Genomic DNA, 18763 nt, shown 5'->3' with positions numbered 1-18763 from the left:
TGTACCGTCTTCACGCCAGGAGATGAACCACGTCAAGCCAGATTCGGTCGTGGCATTCCGAAAGAGGGAGCCGTTTATTCTGGAATACTAGAGTGTCCATGTACTAGTCGTTATGGTGGTGACCCAGCGATATACGGGTCTAATGTAAAAACAAAATATATTCAACACCATTATTCTCTTGTAGCAGAACAATCTTGTAAAACTTCCCCACAAAGTGCAATAGTTTGTTTTGATGCAGTAGCTATGTTAGGAATCAAATCAACTAAGAATGTGACATTCACCATCTCCTCAAACGCAATTCCTAGTGGTTGCAGTGTTGATTTAGAGTCCGATGGAACATTAACTGTTTATTACAACGAGTTTAAAAGTACCAAACAATGCTCCACATCTAGTAAAAGAACCGGTCATGCCAATTTTAACATTGGTGTATCTATAAAAGTTGAAATTTCTGATACCAGTACCATATCCTTAACTGGACCTGCAGACGCCTGGTTTGGAGTTGGTTTCAATGCTACAAATATGGCCAATTCTCCATACACTTTGATTGTAAACTCTACAGGGGTTTTTGAACAACAAATTGGTACGTGTGGAACCGGGGCGGAACATTGTCCAGGGAATCCATTAGATAAAAGCATCTCTCTTTTGTCCAATTCAGTTTCCGATGGAGTGAGAACTGCCGTCGTGACACGCCCATTAAAAGGTTTGACGAAAAAACATTACAGCTTTGATGCTATAAATGCACAAATCAACTTAATTTCTGCTGTCGGTTCTTCACAAGTGTTTGCCTACCACAAAGCACATTCTGTCGGCACAATTGCCTTACTAGCAGAAAAGGAGCCTAACTGCATTTGTGACGTAGGACAAACGGGGATGATTTGCGAAACCAATGGAACCAATTGTAACCATTTTGTCAAAAATTGCGTTCCACCACCTGCTGGGGAAGTCTTATCTCAAAATAATCCATCGTGCAGTTCAATAGGATATGCCGGGGGACTCCGATGTTGTAGTCACAAGCGTATTCTGCTGGACGCTGATCAATCTGTACGACCGGAACTCTTACGATATCACATGAAATTTCGCTTTTGGTTTCAGGAGTACAAGGTAGACAACTCAAAAGTTTCTCATCATGATTTGACTCGTATTTATTTTCAAACCGAGGCTTGGTCAGGTGAATATGATATTCCCCCAGCATTCGCCATGCCAGGAAAACCCATACCTGGATATGCCAACTGGCCACTGAACACGCCAACTCCTGGAACTAAATGTACCGGAAACTGTCCTTCTGGGGACGATTGTGAATGTATCCATACGATAGAATTCAAATGGACCATCAGCAATTTTAGACTGATCTACGCCGGAGGTCATTGTCATGCGCCATCTTGTTTAGCTATGGAACTTTATAGAAACGACACTGGTCACGAGATGGAGCTGTTATGCAGACAAGTTCCTGTATCCGGAAAAGGAAATGTTAAAGAGAACAAATACGACGAAGCTGGATATATAGCACTGCCTCCATGTCTTTGGGGAGACGATACAGGTTTGGAACCTTCAGTTCTGTTGCCTAGCAACACACCAATTGTTGCCATCAAACACAACATAAACACTAAAATGGGTCACTATGGTGAAATGGCGTACTGGCAGATGAGAGGAGTAAATTTCTAGAATTGTTATGCTATACATGACGACCATTGATCTAACCATTAACGAACTACTTTTTCTGAAATCTTTTTAGAGTGTCAGACGATGTGATAGATTATGTGTATAAACAGTGATTTTTTTCATATGATTAAAGCTTTATAAAACTTTGTTTTCTTTTTATTTCTTTAACCATGTGACTATGATCTGTACAACCATATGATAACTCTAGATGGGGTTCACAGACCTGAGCGCTAGAGTAATGAGCAAAACGTGCAGAATAAAGGGGGAACATTGAGAAAAAATGCACAAATAAAAAAAGAGAATAGATAAAAATGGGCTCAAAATATCAAGAAATAAAGAATCCGCCTTATCCAAATCGATCATTTTTTGTGTAATGTGCAAAATGTATTAGAGTATTTCTTAAAATCCGTTTGGATGTGCTCCTCATTAGCAGGAAGAAGATACAGAAAAGAAGAAGTAGAGACAATAACAAATGTAACCGGCAGATTGTTGTGTAAAGGCGGGAGATATGGTTGGTGGTGGGGGGCTGGGGGTGGGGGTGGGGTGTGTATGGGATTTGAAAATGCATATCCTGGTTTGGTACATGAAAAACAGTTAGATGTAAGTAATACGGTATATCACTGACTACATGTGAATTGATTGGTAAACCGCACAGTTAACACGTGTTATTTGTTTGGTTTAAGTTACAATATAAAACCACTGAAGTTACCACCCTTTGATATGGTCAGTTTTAAAATTTTGAAATAATGAAAAAAAAATAAGTTATTTCTTTTCAACTTAGCTGAAAAATATGAAGAAAGATCAATAATCAACATAATAAAAAAAAAAAACGAAACAAATAAACAGTTCTTGCTAAATAGGTTAAAATGAAAGAAATACACTTGCATACTTGCATGACAATGTATATATAAGTATGATAGAAAATGACAACGAAAGAGTGAAAGATAGTGAGAGACAGTGATAACTACTCAACTCATCATATATACCAATACTAAGTTTAGTATATACGCCAGACGCGCGTTTCGTCAACAAAAGACTCATCAGTGACGCTCGAATTAAAAAAAAAAGTTAAAAAGGCCAAATAAAGTACGAAGTTGAAGAGCATTAAGTGAGAGAAAAGACTGTGCGAGTGAGAGAGACTGTGGGACTGTGGGGAGAGAGTGTGAGTGAGAGAGAGTGTGGGACTGTACGAGTGAGTAAGAGAGGCTGTGGGAGTGAGTGAGAAAGTGAAACAGTGAGTGAGACGGTGAGAGAGCGAGAGAGTGCGATAGTGAGCGACAGTGTTCGCCAGAGAGAGACAGAGAGTATGCGACTCGGCGAGTGAAAAGCGAGCGACTGTGTGAGATAGAGAGACAGACACAGTGCGAGTGATGAGAGAGAGAGATAGTGTAAGTGAGAGACAGACACAGTGCGAGTTAAAGTGAGATACTAATGTTGATTTTTAAGAAGAATTGACTGCAATAACGGTTAAATACAGCGTCGATTCCTATGTTCTCTATTTATGCATGGACTGTTTTGATGTTTACGTTGATTGGGTCTCAAATAAAGGAAAGTTTTTTCAGACAAATATTATTTTCTGTATTTCACCGAAAAGGAAATCTTGCAAAAAGAGTATTTGGCCTGTACTTCTTTTAGTTGAAAATTTTAATACTGGTTTAGATTTATTTTTATTCGCATTTTCTCTCGTGTTTGGAACTGAAAAAGGAGGAAAATTTGTTGATTTCTCTATCTTTCCGAACGGATTAAGCAGTTGTATGTTTTTTCAGAGTATTTTTGACTTTTTACATGCCCTTGTGGGAATATTTCTTCTCGGTCTGAACAAGAAGACAGTAGCTGCTGAAATTACACCCACACGGAAATGGACGAGCAAAATCCAAGGCGGGATACCACAATGGCGCAATTCGACGAATAAACCAATCCAATCTTTAAATTTTAGCAACCCTTCAGTCTTATAAAGGATATGTCCAATAAGGTCAATGGAGTCTTGGTAAAACTGACTGATGTATGAACTATTCGATGCTTATTGATAACAAGGATTGTGGGTAACAGTAATCTCAAGAATATCAAATGTTTACGGAATTTTTCTCCATTGGGTCGATGCTTTTACTGGTGGACTAATAGTCTCCGAGGGTATAACCATCCCAGTAGCCGCTATTTCGGCACTGGCATGAAAGTACGTATTGTGTTATTAAAATTGCTGTTACAAAATATTCTTGCCCAACTTTGGCTATACTTTTGGTCTTTTTTGGTTTATAGCTCTTTATGATTTTATAAGCTTTGGATTGTTGAATATTTTGGCCTCGAGCTTCACTTGAGATACATTGATTGTCGAAACAAAATTGTGTCCTTTTGCTTTTATTCATTGGATATTTTAAGAACTTTCAGTCATTATTCCTAATGTACTAGTACGTTGTTTCATAATTTACCGAAAAATCATTGCATTTCAGACATTCTTTTCCGTTGTTATATCAACTAGACTTTCAAGCAAAATTTAATTCAAATACAACATTTAATGTTAGTAAGAACTGAGTAAATAAACCACATACTAGATATGACAATATTTATAAAATAGAAAATATTCGTATCAAAATAAATATTAGACTAAGAAAGAAATTATTTGATATTTTCATAGATGCTGAACACATGGCATTATAATGGTTCTCTGAAGCTGTCGTCACAAAATTGGTAGTTTCCGTCTTACACTTTCCCTTTATTAGCTCGGCAGAACACGAGTTGTACGAAGATAAAGCCCTGAAAGAAGAAGGAAGGGAAAATTAAAATCACAAAAATATGCATTGATTTTTGGCTTTCAAAATATCTGCTTTTACCTGATGAAGGTAAATCCAAATAATCATTAGCACTTCGAACGCATTAAATTTATAACGTGTTGTTGTTATTTTTTTAATCCGATGTCTCGTGAGACTGCCACACTTTCTCGTGAGACTGCCACACTTTCTACACGTTATGAACCTTTTGCAACAACCCTACTAGAAGTCCATAGGTGACCTGTTGCAATTTTGAAAGCTTAATTTCTGTCCGTAGATTAATAAAAAATTGTTCAGTGGCAGTCAAAATTTCCCGCTTTTCACCCCGGTCCACCCTTATTCCTAAATATACATATTGAATGCATTGTAAATAACTTCCTGTCCTGGATATGGGTGATATATTTGCAACTAAACGTAGATGAACTAAATATTAATAATCAAAAATTTAGTATCCTGAGTCACCTCCTGAAAGTTTACATATTGTGATGTCTATTACTTACGAGCATGGTGTTCCTTTGTATTCTGGGTCACCTCCTGGCAGGTAATAAATTGTAATGTCTGTTACTTACGAGCATGGTGTTCCTTTGTATTCTGGGTCACCTCCTGGCAGGTAATAAATTGTAATGTCTGTTACTTACGAGCATGGTGTTCCTTTGTATTCTGGATCACCTCCTGGCAGGTTATAAATTGTAATGTCTGTTACTTACGAGCATGGTGTTTCGTTGTATTCTGGATCACCTCCTGGCAGGTTATAAATTGTAATGTCTATTACTTACGAGCATGGTGTTCCTTTGAATTCTGGGTCACCTCCTGGCAGGTTATAAATTGTAATGTCTGTTACTTACGAACACGGTGTTCCTTTGTATTCTGGACCACCCCCTGAAAGGTTATAAATTGTATTGTCTGTTACTTACGAGCATGGTGTTCCTTTGAATTCTGGGTCACCTCCTGGCAGGTTATAAATTGTAATGTCTATTACTTACGAACACGGTGTTCCTTTGTATTCTGGGTCACCTCCTGGCAGGTAATAAATTGTAATGTCTGTTACTTACGAGCATGGTGTTTCGTTGTATTCTGGATCACCTCCTGGCAGGTAATAAATTGTAATGTCTGTTACTTACGAGCATGGTGTTTCGTTGTATTCTGGATCACCTCCTGAAAGGTTATAAATTGTAATGTCTATTACTTACGAGCATGGTGTTCCTTTGTATTCTGGGTCACCTCCTGGCAGGTTATAAATTGTAATGTCTGTTACTTACGAGCATGGTGTTCCTTTGTATTCTGGACCACCCCTGAAAGGTTATAAATTGTATTGTCTGTTACTTAATACGAGCATGGTGTTTCTTTGTATTCTGGACCACCCCCTGAAAGGTTATAAATTGTAATGTCTATTACTTACGAGCATGGTGTTCCTTTGTATTCTGGGTCACCTCCTGACAGGTGCAAATCACTGATCATTGCAACAGTGCATTGATGTAAACCAACTGTTACTCCTTTCTGGGTAAAACATTCAACTGCTAATACCATTTCTGCAAAGTGAGACTGACATTTATCGGTCTATACAGTAAATGCATTTCTTTAAAGTCCAAAGGACGATTTTCATCTGTATTTTCTATTTTAATTGAGTGTTTGTTGATTGGTGCTATTCTATAGTATTTGTTTTTCCTTTATAGTTTTGTACATATAAAACACTGTTAGTTTTTCTCGTTATCATTTTGCTTTATACTCGGTGTGGGTTATGCTCATTGTTGAAGGCCGAATGATGACCTATATATCTGTGAGATACATTGGAATTTTACCACGTCTTCTTATTTTTATATTTATACATTCTTTTAGACATAATACATCTGTGTTTATTTACCTTCTTTGACTGAACACATTTCTATAAACTGCTCATTGTTGAAGGCCGAATGGTGACCTATATATTTGGAGTGCTATCTCATTGGAGTTATACCACGTCTTCTTATTTTCATATTAATACATTCTTTTAGACATAATAAATCTGTGAATACCTTCTTTTTCTGAACACATTTCTATAAACTGCTTCCTAAGAGTATGCTGAGAAGGTACGAATTGTACAAAGTTCTGTAGAGCTGAACAACCAGCCATGTATTCTGGTTTGTAACACTTCACTAGGTCATCAATATCTCTTTCAATAAAAAAATACATCATTAAAAACTATCAGTAATTATATAGGGTATGGATTGATGGGTACCGGGTGGGTCCTTTTTTGGTCTAAAAATAATAACTTTTCTATAATCACTTGATAACTGTTTTCTGGACATCAGTATACTTTTATCCATTTCTTTAGTTTTCGCCAGTTGTTTATGTTTAAGGATGTCCGCTACTCTGTTTAAAAATAACAAGCTTTTTAAAAGACTGTTATAAATTGAAAGTATATAAATAAAGAAACTAAAAAAGCAGAAAAAAACGGAGGGTCCGTGTGCTTGTTTTCGAGATATAAGCCGTTGAAAATTTGGCGGGAAATAGTTCTCTCTAGATTTTTCTTTCACTTAACATTGGCACCTTTTTTGTTTAAAAAACTATGAAAAAATAACAAGGATTTCATAAGATTTTGAAATATGGCTTTTCCAATAATATCTAATAAAAATATGAAAAGAAAAGTAGGGGTTAGTGGGCAATTTTTTTAAATGTCGATACATGGGTAAAACCAGGGGATTCCGAAAATCTGGCAAAAATTCAAAAAGTAGAGGAGCAAACATTTTTAAGCACTCCTAAAAAACGTATTCTCTATTCTTTACGTTTTTCTCGTTATTCAAAATTATCTGCTGTTCATAAGTCATAAGTCGATTGAGAGAAAACTAAACCAGGATACAAACTAAAACAGAGTGAAACACATCCACTATAAGAGCAAAACAACGAAACAACAAAAACACTGAAGTGTAATAAAAACAGACGCCAACGTACATGTACATAGAATCGGAATATTTGATAACAAAGTTCTGCCTTATTCCAGACTTGGTGCAAGACATTTAATGAAAAATTAGAGGGTTTTAGCAAACCACATCGATTCATTTTATGTTTAATAAAAGGTTTTAAAAGTGGATAAAACTAGCTATCAACTCTCGTTATTGAATTTCATTAATAATGATAACAAACTAGCCGTCACATTTATTTTTATAAAACTTTTTTCAAGGGTTATAGGTGTCAGACCACCAATTAAAAATCCCTATCTGTTCAACCAAATTTTACAATTTTACAGCTTTCTTAATATTTTACCTTAAGTTTAACTTCATAGAAACCAGGTATATCCTTAATTGTACATGTATCAGCTTTTTACATGCCAATTTTCACCATACCTTTAAAGCCTTCTAACAAAATAACTGACCATCAAACAGAGGTACTCCAAAACAAAAACCTGGTTTTCTGGAAATCTAAAATTAGTATACTATCATGGAGCGCATTAATCCTCAATTTTTAATGCAAACTCATAAACAAGTAAATTTTGGCTCAAAATGATCTAGATATATTTCTCTTTCACCAAAAGTTTCATTTCTGCAAATTTGTTGGTTAGTTTAAGTAAACAAGGACATCAAAAGCACTATTTTGTGTCAGAGTAGGGCTACTTTTAATACGTTCTAAATTGGAGGGAGTAATTGGTGGTCTGACACCTATATACGTGCACTTTCTTGTGCTTAAAGTTCCTATTCCTACCGGATGTGACTGTTTATTTATTTATCCCGTAAAGCCACACGGGTTATGAGTCTTCTATAGAACTATAGAGAAAACAATTACTAAATAGGTAAACAATGTAGTTCAAGTCAAATGAGTTATAAAAAAAACCTTATAAACGACCTTTACATTTTTTTATACCATTAGCTCTTAATTCATAAACGTTAATGAAAAGTAAAGCACTAACATTTCAAAATTTGAGTTGCGGGGGAGTTGCGGTCAATGAGTGTAGAATATCACTGTAATATAAACAAAAATTAAAAAAATACATCGTACTCATGCATAGTCAGGGATTTTGTGATTTTTCATAACAATGTATGCAATAAAATGGAGTATAGCTGAAATGTCTGATTTTAAATCTAACCGTTGGAGTAAATCAAGAAAAACAATTTCAAAATTCAAATCATAGACAAAAAAAACCACCACATTTGTCTAATGGCTTTAGCTGATTGGGGGATACACCATGATTTAAATTGGATTATCGTCAGTTGTTCAGATAAATCTCAATAACAAGTTGACTTGATAACGTTAGAAAATTATTATATAATTAATGTTCTTTTCATTACTGTTGTTTGTTTTGCTTAAATAATCAAAGGTTACTTCAACAGATGTGTGATTGCAAATGAGACAAAAAAAAAAAATAGTATTCAAAAGAGTATAAATGACGTGGAATTTTTAAAAGAACTATAATTGATCACAATCAGGCCTTGAACAATGAGGTAAAACCATAAGGTATTGCCAGCTGTAAAGGGCCGACATGAGAAAATGTAAAACAAATATGAGAAAGTTTAGAACAGTTAACAAAAATTATCATTGTTTTTACATATATTTCTTAAAAAAAACAATATCGGCCCTGTAGGCTTTATTTAAACGGTCTTTTTATTATTTGGTCTTCAAACTCTATATTACCGTAGTGAAGGTATATTTAAACTCTTGTTTCAAATATTAGGCCGACACAAACTGCAGACTCTACAAGGTAAATATAAAATACCAACCTACAAACGACGGTATAAAATTTTTCCAAATTTTCTTTGTTAAATTTCTTAAGGTCTATTACAGCTTCTTTGATATGAGCTCCTAAATTTCTCATGCAGTTCGTTAGTCCATCACAGTCAGTGGACCTTGTCACAGATAAAAAAGCAACTAACAGGATAACTGAAACGAAAAACATAATACGCCATTGGTCATTATTCGGAGAACTTGTAGGTTGATGATGAGTCCAGTGGCAAATCATAATATAATGCATATTCAGGACAAGATCATGGTATTGGAAGTGTATATATATAACTACATGGACTACACTTACAGCCCTTGCACTGTCGGCTCAGTGCATGAAGGCGTTTAGTTAGCATTTAAATGTTTTTGTTGTTGTCACGCTGGAACAAGGCGGCTATTTTGGTTTTGCTGGATTGATTTGGGTTTTACTGTTGTTGTTTGGTTGCAGTCTACTTTCTTCAAAACGGACAAGATCATGTTGACTTGTTTTGAATATGAACCCTGCTTTGTTTTATACCGACACGCTGAACCTGAATTTCAACATGCCAGTCAATTAACATTGTTACAGTTATCAGGAAGATAAGTATGTCACCCTAGCCTTCATATTAATACGACGCGCAACGACCAGCCTTTGGTATAACTCCAGAATTCAGCGTGCTATGCGCATTTAACCAGACGCAGAAAGACCAGTCTTTGATATAATTCCAGAATGCCACGTGCTATGCGCATTTAACCAGACGCTGAAAGACCAGTCTTTGATATAATTCCAGAATGCCACGTGCTATGCGCATTTAACCAGACGCGGAAAGACCAGTCTTTGATATAATTCCAGAATGCCACGTGATATGCGCATTTAACCAGACGCAGAAAGACCAGTCTTTGATATAACTCCAGAATGCTGCGTACTATGCGCATTTCATCAGACGCAGAAAGACCAGTCTTTGGTATAATTCCAGAATGCCGCGTACTATGCGCATTTCATCAGACGCAGAAAGACCAGTCTTTGATATAACTCCTGAATGCCGCGTGCTATGCGCATTTAATCAGACGCAGAAAGACCAGTCTTTGGTATAATTCCAGAATGCCGCGTACTATGCGCATTTCATCAGACGCAGAAAGACCAGTCTTTGATATAACTCCAGAATGCCGCGTGCTATGCGCATTTAATCAGACACAGAAAGAACAGTCTTTGGTATAATTCCAGAATGCCGCGTACTATGCGCATTTCATCAGACGCAGAAAGACCAGTCTTTGATATAACTCCAGAATGCCACGTGCTATGCGCATTTAACCAGACGCAGAAAGACCAGTCTTTGATATAACTCCAGAATGCTGTGTACTATGCGCATTTCATCAGACGCAGAAAGACCAGTCTTTGATATAATTCATAAATGCTGCGTACTATGCGCATTTAACCAGACGCGGAAAGACCAGTCTTTGATATAACTCCAGAAGGCCGCGTGCTATACGCATTTAACCAGACGCAGAAAGACCAGTCTTTGATATAACTCCAGAATGCCGCGTGCTATGCGTATTAACAGCAAATACCAATTTTAAAGCATTTGTTTTGGCTCGATTAGAACTGTACTTTGTGTCTTATTAATTATGAGGGATGAGTGATGGATAAGTATTCTATCCATTCCGGTTTATTTTTTCTTTCTTAAGCCAGAAGCCTGAAGTTTAGGTGATATCGTTGGTTCGTGCATTCATGTTTGTTTGTGGTAAACTATTTTGTATTTAATTAAGTATTTAGATTTGTCAAATAATTTTTTCATATTTTTCATGGCGGGGCATTTTTATAGTCGACTCTACGTTTTTTTGTGTTTTGTTTTTGTTTTGTTTTTGTTTTTTGTTTTTTGTTTTTATCTCACTATGATAGCCTACAATTGCACTCTTAAATGTACTTCATTTGAACTTTGGTGGATATAGTTGTCTCATTAGCAATCGTACCACATCTCCTTATTTTTATATGCACAGCGTTGAACATGACATTTTGTGTAAAATCTCTATATATAGCTTTAAACATGTTTAACTTTTACATATATTTGTTTGAAAATATTGTTGGTTATAGTACAAACTAAATTAAATATAATATATAACAGGAAAAGAACCGAAATAAGTTTAAACATATTTATTCATAGTGGATTGGGAAACAAGTTATTGCAACTTATATCAAGCCCTTTCCACTCAAGTTGAGGGTGCGAGTGCTGCCTTGTAGCGGCATTAGCTTACTCTTTTTCGAAATCTACAAACTTGGGTGTCTTTTACATGCTAGAGGTTTGGCTCTCTCTTAACACTGGTCAGCCATTTATCGTCATCTTCCGACGGACTATCATCGTAATTAGCTAGTGAGAACACAGATAAACCCTGCCTAATGTAATTACCACAGATAAGGGTTATAAAAAAGGGAAATGAGATGGGAAATAAGTCAATAAGATAATCATCACCCGCCACCGCTCGCCAAAAAAAAAAAACAACAAAAAAAACAAACCTCAACCTCCACAACCGAAAAATCTACAGGACATAGAAAACACAATACAAGTTATTAAAGATATCTACTATTAGGGTTAACCTGGTATTACGAGTACTTAACTTTACATGCGAAATTTAAATAATGATGTGTGCATGTTAAATATCCTATTTGAATAATGATGTGTGCATGTTAAATATCCTATTTGAATAATTATGTGTGCATGTTAAATATCCCATTTGAATAATCCCACAAACCACTTTTTAATATAATTCCACAAAACACATCGCTACTAATCATATTATGACGTTAAAGATTTATTACTTTTATTTATGCAATTCTTTAACAATGAAATTTTGTCCCATTTTTAGTGAGGATTAATGTGTCTATTCTCATGCAGTAAAAACCTTGTAACACATTCACAAATTCTAAGTTGGACACGATTCCTTAATTAATTCCATATTTTAAAAATAATGAGATAAGATACCAAGTGGGCATTTGTATGTTGTAATGTACCAATATTGTTTCAGGGTAGGGCGAAAGTTTGTATCTATTAAAACGTTAAACCCGCTGCATTTGTCTGCACTTGTCAAATGGCAGGAATTCGATGTTCGGTTGTTGTCGTTTGTTGATGTGGTTCATAAGTGTTTCTTGTTTCTTATTTGTTTTAAAGTGATTAATAGACCGTTGGTTTTTCTGTTTAAACACTTTTACACTTGTCATTTTTGGGGCCCTATATAGCTTGCTGTTCGGAGCGAGACAAGGCTCCGTGTTGAAGGCCATTGTTTGACCAATAATGATTTACTTTTACAAATTGTGACTTGGATAGAGAGTTGTCTTATTCACACTCAAACCACATCTCCTTTTATGTGGTTTGAATGCCAATGAGACAACTTTCCATTCAAGTCACAATTTGTAAAAGTAACTGATTATACCCGGTAGATCAAAAAACGAGACCAAGATTTCGCAAACGTTAATAGGGCTTGGCACTTTTTATATCAGAGGTATCGGATTTAACGTCCCCATTCTGATCAATAAGTATTTATACATCCCACACAGCTAAAAGGACCCTACACTTCTGCAATAATTTGACTGTTGATCGGAAGAAGACTGAACGTTAACATGGCTAAGGATGACCAAATTCATATAGTCCAGTTGCCATAGGATAAGAAATTATAAGTGGTAGGTGTTTGTATATTTAAACACACTCAGCAAAGATATGCACAGCTAAAAGTTATAATCTTACTAAACAACAACATATAGAATATTAAACAATTAATTTTAATGTACATTTTACAAGGTTAATTATCGCAGTAAATCACGGAAATCTTAACTAATATTGTGTACGATTGGTGATTTGATTCATTTGAAAAAAGGAAGAATGAAGTAGGTCGAGGAAAAACAATCTGTTTGAGAAGAAAAAAGACACAACACTTATCTAATAATTTTGACCGTAACTATAAAGGAAGATTTGAGCTATAATTGATATATAACATATCAAGGCAGTTACGAATATATACAAAAATAAACAGTGTCCTGGTAGTTTACGTTAAGTTTTTCTGCTTTTTCTAAAAACGGCCTTTGTTTTTCTTTTAATATGCTTGTATCAATTAACATATACAGTGACATTTGTTGAGGGGTGGACTGGGGATAGGAAACATGGAAATGAGGGCGAGGGAAACTTCTGTCAGGAACATGAAATCATTGACTCCTTGACCAGCCCCACATAGATATCTTTAAATAACTTATAAATGTAATGACTATCAATGAACAAAATGTTTTTATGATTAAACGTGTAAGTATCTAACAATAGTTATCAAAAGTACCAGGATTATAATTTTATACGCAAGACGCGCGTCTCGTCTACACGAAGAACGGCATCTAAACAAGGTAAACAAATGATCTATTTATAGACACCAGACTTAAAATTGTGTGCACCAAAGAGGCAATTCATCTATTACAGGCTCATCATTGACGCTCGATTCAAAAGTCGAAAAAGGCCATAGCAAATACGAAGTTAAAGAGCATTTATGACCAAAAATCCGAAAGATTTTGCCAAATACAATAAAATTGACTCTTTAAACACATCAGACTTAAAATTGTGTACGCCACAGAGGCATTTAGTCATCAAATGACTCACCATTGATGCTCGATTCAAAACTGAAAAAGTCCATGGCAAATATGAAGTTGAAGAGCATCGTGGACCTAAATTCGAAAGGTTTTGCCAAATACAATAGATTTTACTCACCTATATTTGTGCTGAAAAACTGCATTCTGAAACACGTACTTTTGTCAAATAAAAATAATGAAAATTTAAGTAAGTTAATATCACGAATAGTTTGACATGATATGTAAATAGTCTTTGTTTATTTCTTATGTAAATTATATGCTAATTGTTTCACGCCGCCATGCAAATTTAAAATTTAAAAACAAGGTTATTAATCAGCATGGTTATAATGACACAAATGATTGTACATTATATGTTACCTTTGTACTAAAAGCTGTTCTATAAAATGTTTACATCTTTTAAAATGAATACTGTTAACTAAGAAATTATTGCGTGCATTTTTATTGCGATTTTGTCATTTTAGACAAACATGCGATTTAATTTTTTGCGATATTGAGAAAAATCCGGTTCAATTCAGATAAAAAAAAAATCGAAATACGAGTTTAGATAAATCCGTTTATAACCCTGTCGCACTTTTCGCAATAATAAAATCAACGCAATAATTTCTGAATTTCCAGTATCAGTTAAAGGGGCACTAGCTGTTGAATTCATGTTCATCGATTTTGATCAAATTCTCATGTTTGATTTATAACAAAATATTTTTCCCCCCAAACTAATAAAAGTCTAGAACAATCAATTAACATGTTACGGGCATGAATAAACGTAGCTTCGTTTCGTGTGTATAATATTCTAGACGCCATCTAATTAATTATCGAGTTGACCTCTAAAGTCATCCGATGACCATGTAAATAAAGGCAACAGTAGTATACCCCTGTTCAAAACTCATAAATCTATGGACAAAAAACAAAATCGGGGTAACAAACTAAAACTGAGGGAAACGCATTAAATATTAGAGGAGAACAACGACACAACATTAAAATGTAACACACACAGCAACGGACTAAGCATTAGACAACATCCGATGAGAATAACCAATATAACATCAAAACCAAATACATGAATTTGGGATAGAAAAGTACCGTGACACGTCCCATAGTAATGTGAATTCACACTCAAAAATAGGAGAAAACAAACAACACAACGGAAACACAACGTAAAAATGTTACACACACAGAAACGAACTATGATATAACAATGGCCATTTTCCTGACTTGGTACAGGACATTTTTAAAGAAAAAAATGGTAGGTTGAACCTGGTTTTGTGGCATGCCAAACCTCGCACTTTGATGGCATTGTTAAATATAACATTAAAATGACAACATAATAATACAGGACTACAATACAAATAAATAGCAGAACGTATTTGGCAAAGAAACACATGAATAATAGATAACAAAAGGCGATGCAAACATACATATATATATAAGGGAGTTTTTCAATAAAAACGTATTTTCTTGTCCTAGCCACTTTAAAAAAAATGTGTTTGGTCTTTGCAAGTAATTTTTTGTGCAGTCAGTACATTGAATTAGATTTAACATTTTTAAGCAAAGAAACAGTTAATTTTTAAAAGGGATTGCTAAATTATTGATTCCTGAATGGTCCAAAACAACCAAAATGGCATGTCCCTAGACCGCCTGTTCAACATTCATACGCTAAAATATCGTAAAAAAATGTAGAAATAAATGTTATTTTTACTTAATATAAGTTCTTTAATAATTCAAAAGTATGTTTAGAGCCAACATATTATAATAAACAGCTTTTAACATAGGATTTTTAATTTCAGAAGGTGTGTCCCTAACAAATTGTCCACTACGAAACGAAGTCATTAAAATTTGCTAATACACCGTTTTATAAAATCAATGTAATTTTTGTTTGCAAGAGATATAAACATTAGGGTCTTACAAAAGAAGTGATGCTTTTATAACGGCAATTAAATTGTTTGTAAAAAAAATTGAGCACATCAAATGGACCAGAGTGATACCGTATTTTTGTAAATGTCCACTACGAAACGGGTCAAATCTCCATCAGTATCTGGTTTTAAAATTATGAAAAAAATATCAGTGTACAGCTTAATACATGCTTTGATGAATACAATCAGTCTTGTTACTTTTGCAATAAAGGGATTGTGGGAAAAAAATAAAACATGTGAATACGTCCCCTACGAAACGGTCACCTACGAAACAAGTATGGGAGAAAAACGTTTCGTAGGGGACACTACCACTACCATGCAGTCTTTTTTTTGCTCTTTTTTCAATTATATTCGTGCAAAGCAAATACCAAGGGTTAGTTTCATGTAATTTTTATTATGTTTTTATTAACATAGAATAGGGTTGATGTCAACTACGAAACTTTTTGTCCACTACGAAACGGATTTGTCACCTACGAAACGCATCAAAATGTCCACCACGTAACACGAGTTGTACCTTCATATGTGAAGTACTGTCTAATCTTTATCGATAAAAAATGGTTCTCCAATTCAGAAAAAAATAGATTTTCCTGGTATATAAAGTAAACAAACTTGAATGTCTATAGGAAACATTTAAAATTGCAAACATATGTGTGTTTAGAAGCAGTTTCGTAGGGAACAAAAGTCCCCTACGAAACAGTACTCAAATTATGAAAAAAAAAAAATCATTTTAAGGAGTATTTAAGATTGCACTTTTTGTTTACAAACAGGTCTATAATAAAGGTATTCAAAATAACTCTTGAAATTAAATTTTAGACAAGTTGATTTTCCATTTTTTTTAGGTCTGAAATATACGCTTTTATTGAAAAACGCCCATAAATTGATTAAGCAAACTCGTGTTGTTGGAATATTCTAGGTCTATTTAATTTCATATTATAAATGAAAAATAAATGTTTATCATCGTTTTTACCTGTATAAGAATGATGTTTTTGCGGATCGAATCAGGCAATCAAATGATCTACCTTTGTTTTGACTTTCAATGTTAGCATTCTTTTCTTTCAAAATATTTACACATACAATTCACGGGTAATCCATCTCAAGCTAAGGGATTAAATTGAAGATCACATGAATACGGATTCAATGAGGTCGAGTTATTCACTTGCAAGTGAATAATTCATAATCAATATTCTTTAGCTTATTTTTGCATTTCATTAATGATTTAGAAAAACGATTTTTTTATATATCTCGTAGGTATTGACACTTTAATATGCGCATTTCACACAAATGAGAGGTTAAACTACCTTACAAACCAGGTTTAATCCAACATTTTCTTGATACGGAAATGCCTGTACCAAGTCAAGAATATGACAGTTGTTTTCCATTCGTTTGATGTGTTGTTCTCCTATTTATTTGTATTGTAATCCTGTCATTTAATGTTGTCATTTTAATGCAATATTTAACATTGCCATAACAGCGGGAAGTTTGTATGTCACAAAACCAGGTTCAACCCACCATTTCTTTTCTTAAAATGTCCTGAACTAAGTCAGGAAAATAACCATTGTTATGTTATAGTTCGTTTCTGCAAGTGTGTTACATTTTAATGATGTGTTTCTGTTGTGTCGTAGTTCTCCTCTTATATTTGATGCGTTTCCCTCATTTTTAGTTTGTAAGCCGAATTTATTTTTTTCTCAATCGATTTATGAATTTCGAACAGCGGTATATACTACTTTTGCCTTTATTTGAGCGTTTGAAGCCATTTGAAAATTGACTTTCCGATTTGATTTTCCTTGGTGTTCGGTATTTTTTGAATTTCAATTTTTATATATCTTAATTCAAAAACAATTTGTCATCGAAATATGTACACGGCAATTATTTTTTTGTCTTCTAAATCTAAGGAATCATGGGTAATTTCATTGTTCGTACCACAAAATTAAAATAACATCACGTCATTGGTTGAATTTCCATTTGTTATGACATTTTTTAACCAATCACAACGTTTTGAAAATATTACACAGGATGTAGATTCTGAAACGGCGAATAGGTAAAACATGTAATCTTGCGACATCATGCACATGTACAAGAAATAAGTGCGAAGTCAGTCAGGTGAAAAAAAATACGTCGTGTGAATCTTGATGTTGATGAATGCAGTAAGGCATTAACGATTTATTTCTGCAACAGCATCATGTAAATATTAGTTACCTTTACATTTACATTCATATAAAATGTTAAAGGATGGAAGTTAAAGGCTTGACAAATTAAAGAATAAAAATTGAAGGACCCTCCGTGTAGCCTCTCATTGATTACGTTTTCGCTATGTACATTTTCAAGCAGGATAGAAAATAAAATTGACTGTATGTGTTGGATATTATTTGGAAAATCTTACTTCCGGGTTGATTTTTATATTATTGCATAGCTATATAATATTTCCCACATAAAGTAACCAAAAGTTAGCGTGCAATAAATTCCAATATAATTTGCACTAGTGCAATAAATCTTCAAAATTCATGACGTCATCAACGACAAAATCTTAGTTTAAACCAATTTTTACTTTCAAATATTATATTGTTATACAATAAAAGGGTTATTGCATGAATATTGGGGAATATTGTCCCTCGTAGAACAGATATTGCACTCGCAAACTCGTGCAATATAAAATTCTACTCGGGACAATATTCCCCATTATTCATGCAATAACCCTATATTACTGCCATCATATTTTGTTTATCATGATTCCTAATGAGATAATTTAATTTTTTGGTTGTCATGTTTTTAGTTGAAATAAATATAAATCTAAACCAATTTCTTCGGCAATCTTTTAAAAATAAATCTTAATGTTAAACATTTTAAATTACTCTCCAAACTGCTGTGAATAAATGTTGCAGTTAAATGGTTATAATTATATACTTTAAGGTGGAAGACCTTGGTTCAGGGAGATAACTCTTTAAATCAGTTAAGCGTTTGTAAAAGTCAAGTTCATCAATGTATTTTAAGCATTTACCTGAAACAGATTGAAAATAATCTATGTAACCTAGAAGCTTAGAATATATTTTTGAAAATGGTTGACACAAACGTACTGATGATTTAAAGAGTTATTTCCCTTAACCTAGGTCTACTCCCTTAAATAAGTTATATTTTATACTTATATA

The 18763-nt window shown here is 34.2% G+C and overlaps 1 protein-coding gene across 1 annotated transcript; it reads right to left on the bottom strand.

The window, feature by feature from the left end:
• Window positions 1–4204: 4204 nt before the first annotated feature.
• Window positions 4205–13927, bottom strand: LOC143043630 (uncharacterized). The gene is made up of 5 exons (XM_076215845.1): window positions 13832–13927; window positions 9113–9272; window positions 6437–6573; window positions 5824–5953; window positions 4205–4410 (listed from the first exon to the last, which is right to left on the bottom strand). The coding sequence occupies exons 1-5, from the start codon at window positions 13854–13856 to the stop codon at window positions 4221–4223; spliced, it is 642 nt and encodes a 213-aa protein (XP_076071960.1). The 5' UTR covers window positions 13857–13927; the 3' UTR covers window positions 4205–4220.
• Window positions 13928–18763: the final 4836 nt, after the last annotated feature.

This window comes from Mytilus galloprovincialis, chromosome 8 (genome assembly GCF_965363235.1).
Source record: "Mytilus galloprovincialis chromosome 8, xbMytGall1.hap1.1, whole genome shotgun sequence".
NCBI lineage: Eukaryota > Metazoa > Mollusca > Bivalvia > Mytilida > Mytilidae > Mytilus > Mytilus galloprovincialis.
Note: the sequence above shows the minus strand (reverse complement) of the source record. Positions and strands in the feature narration are given on the sequence as shown.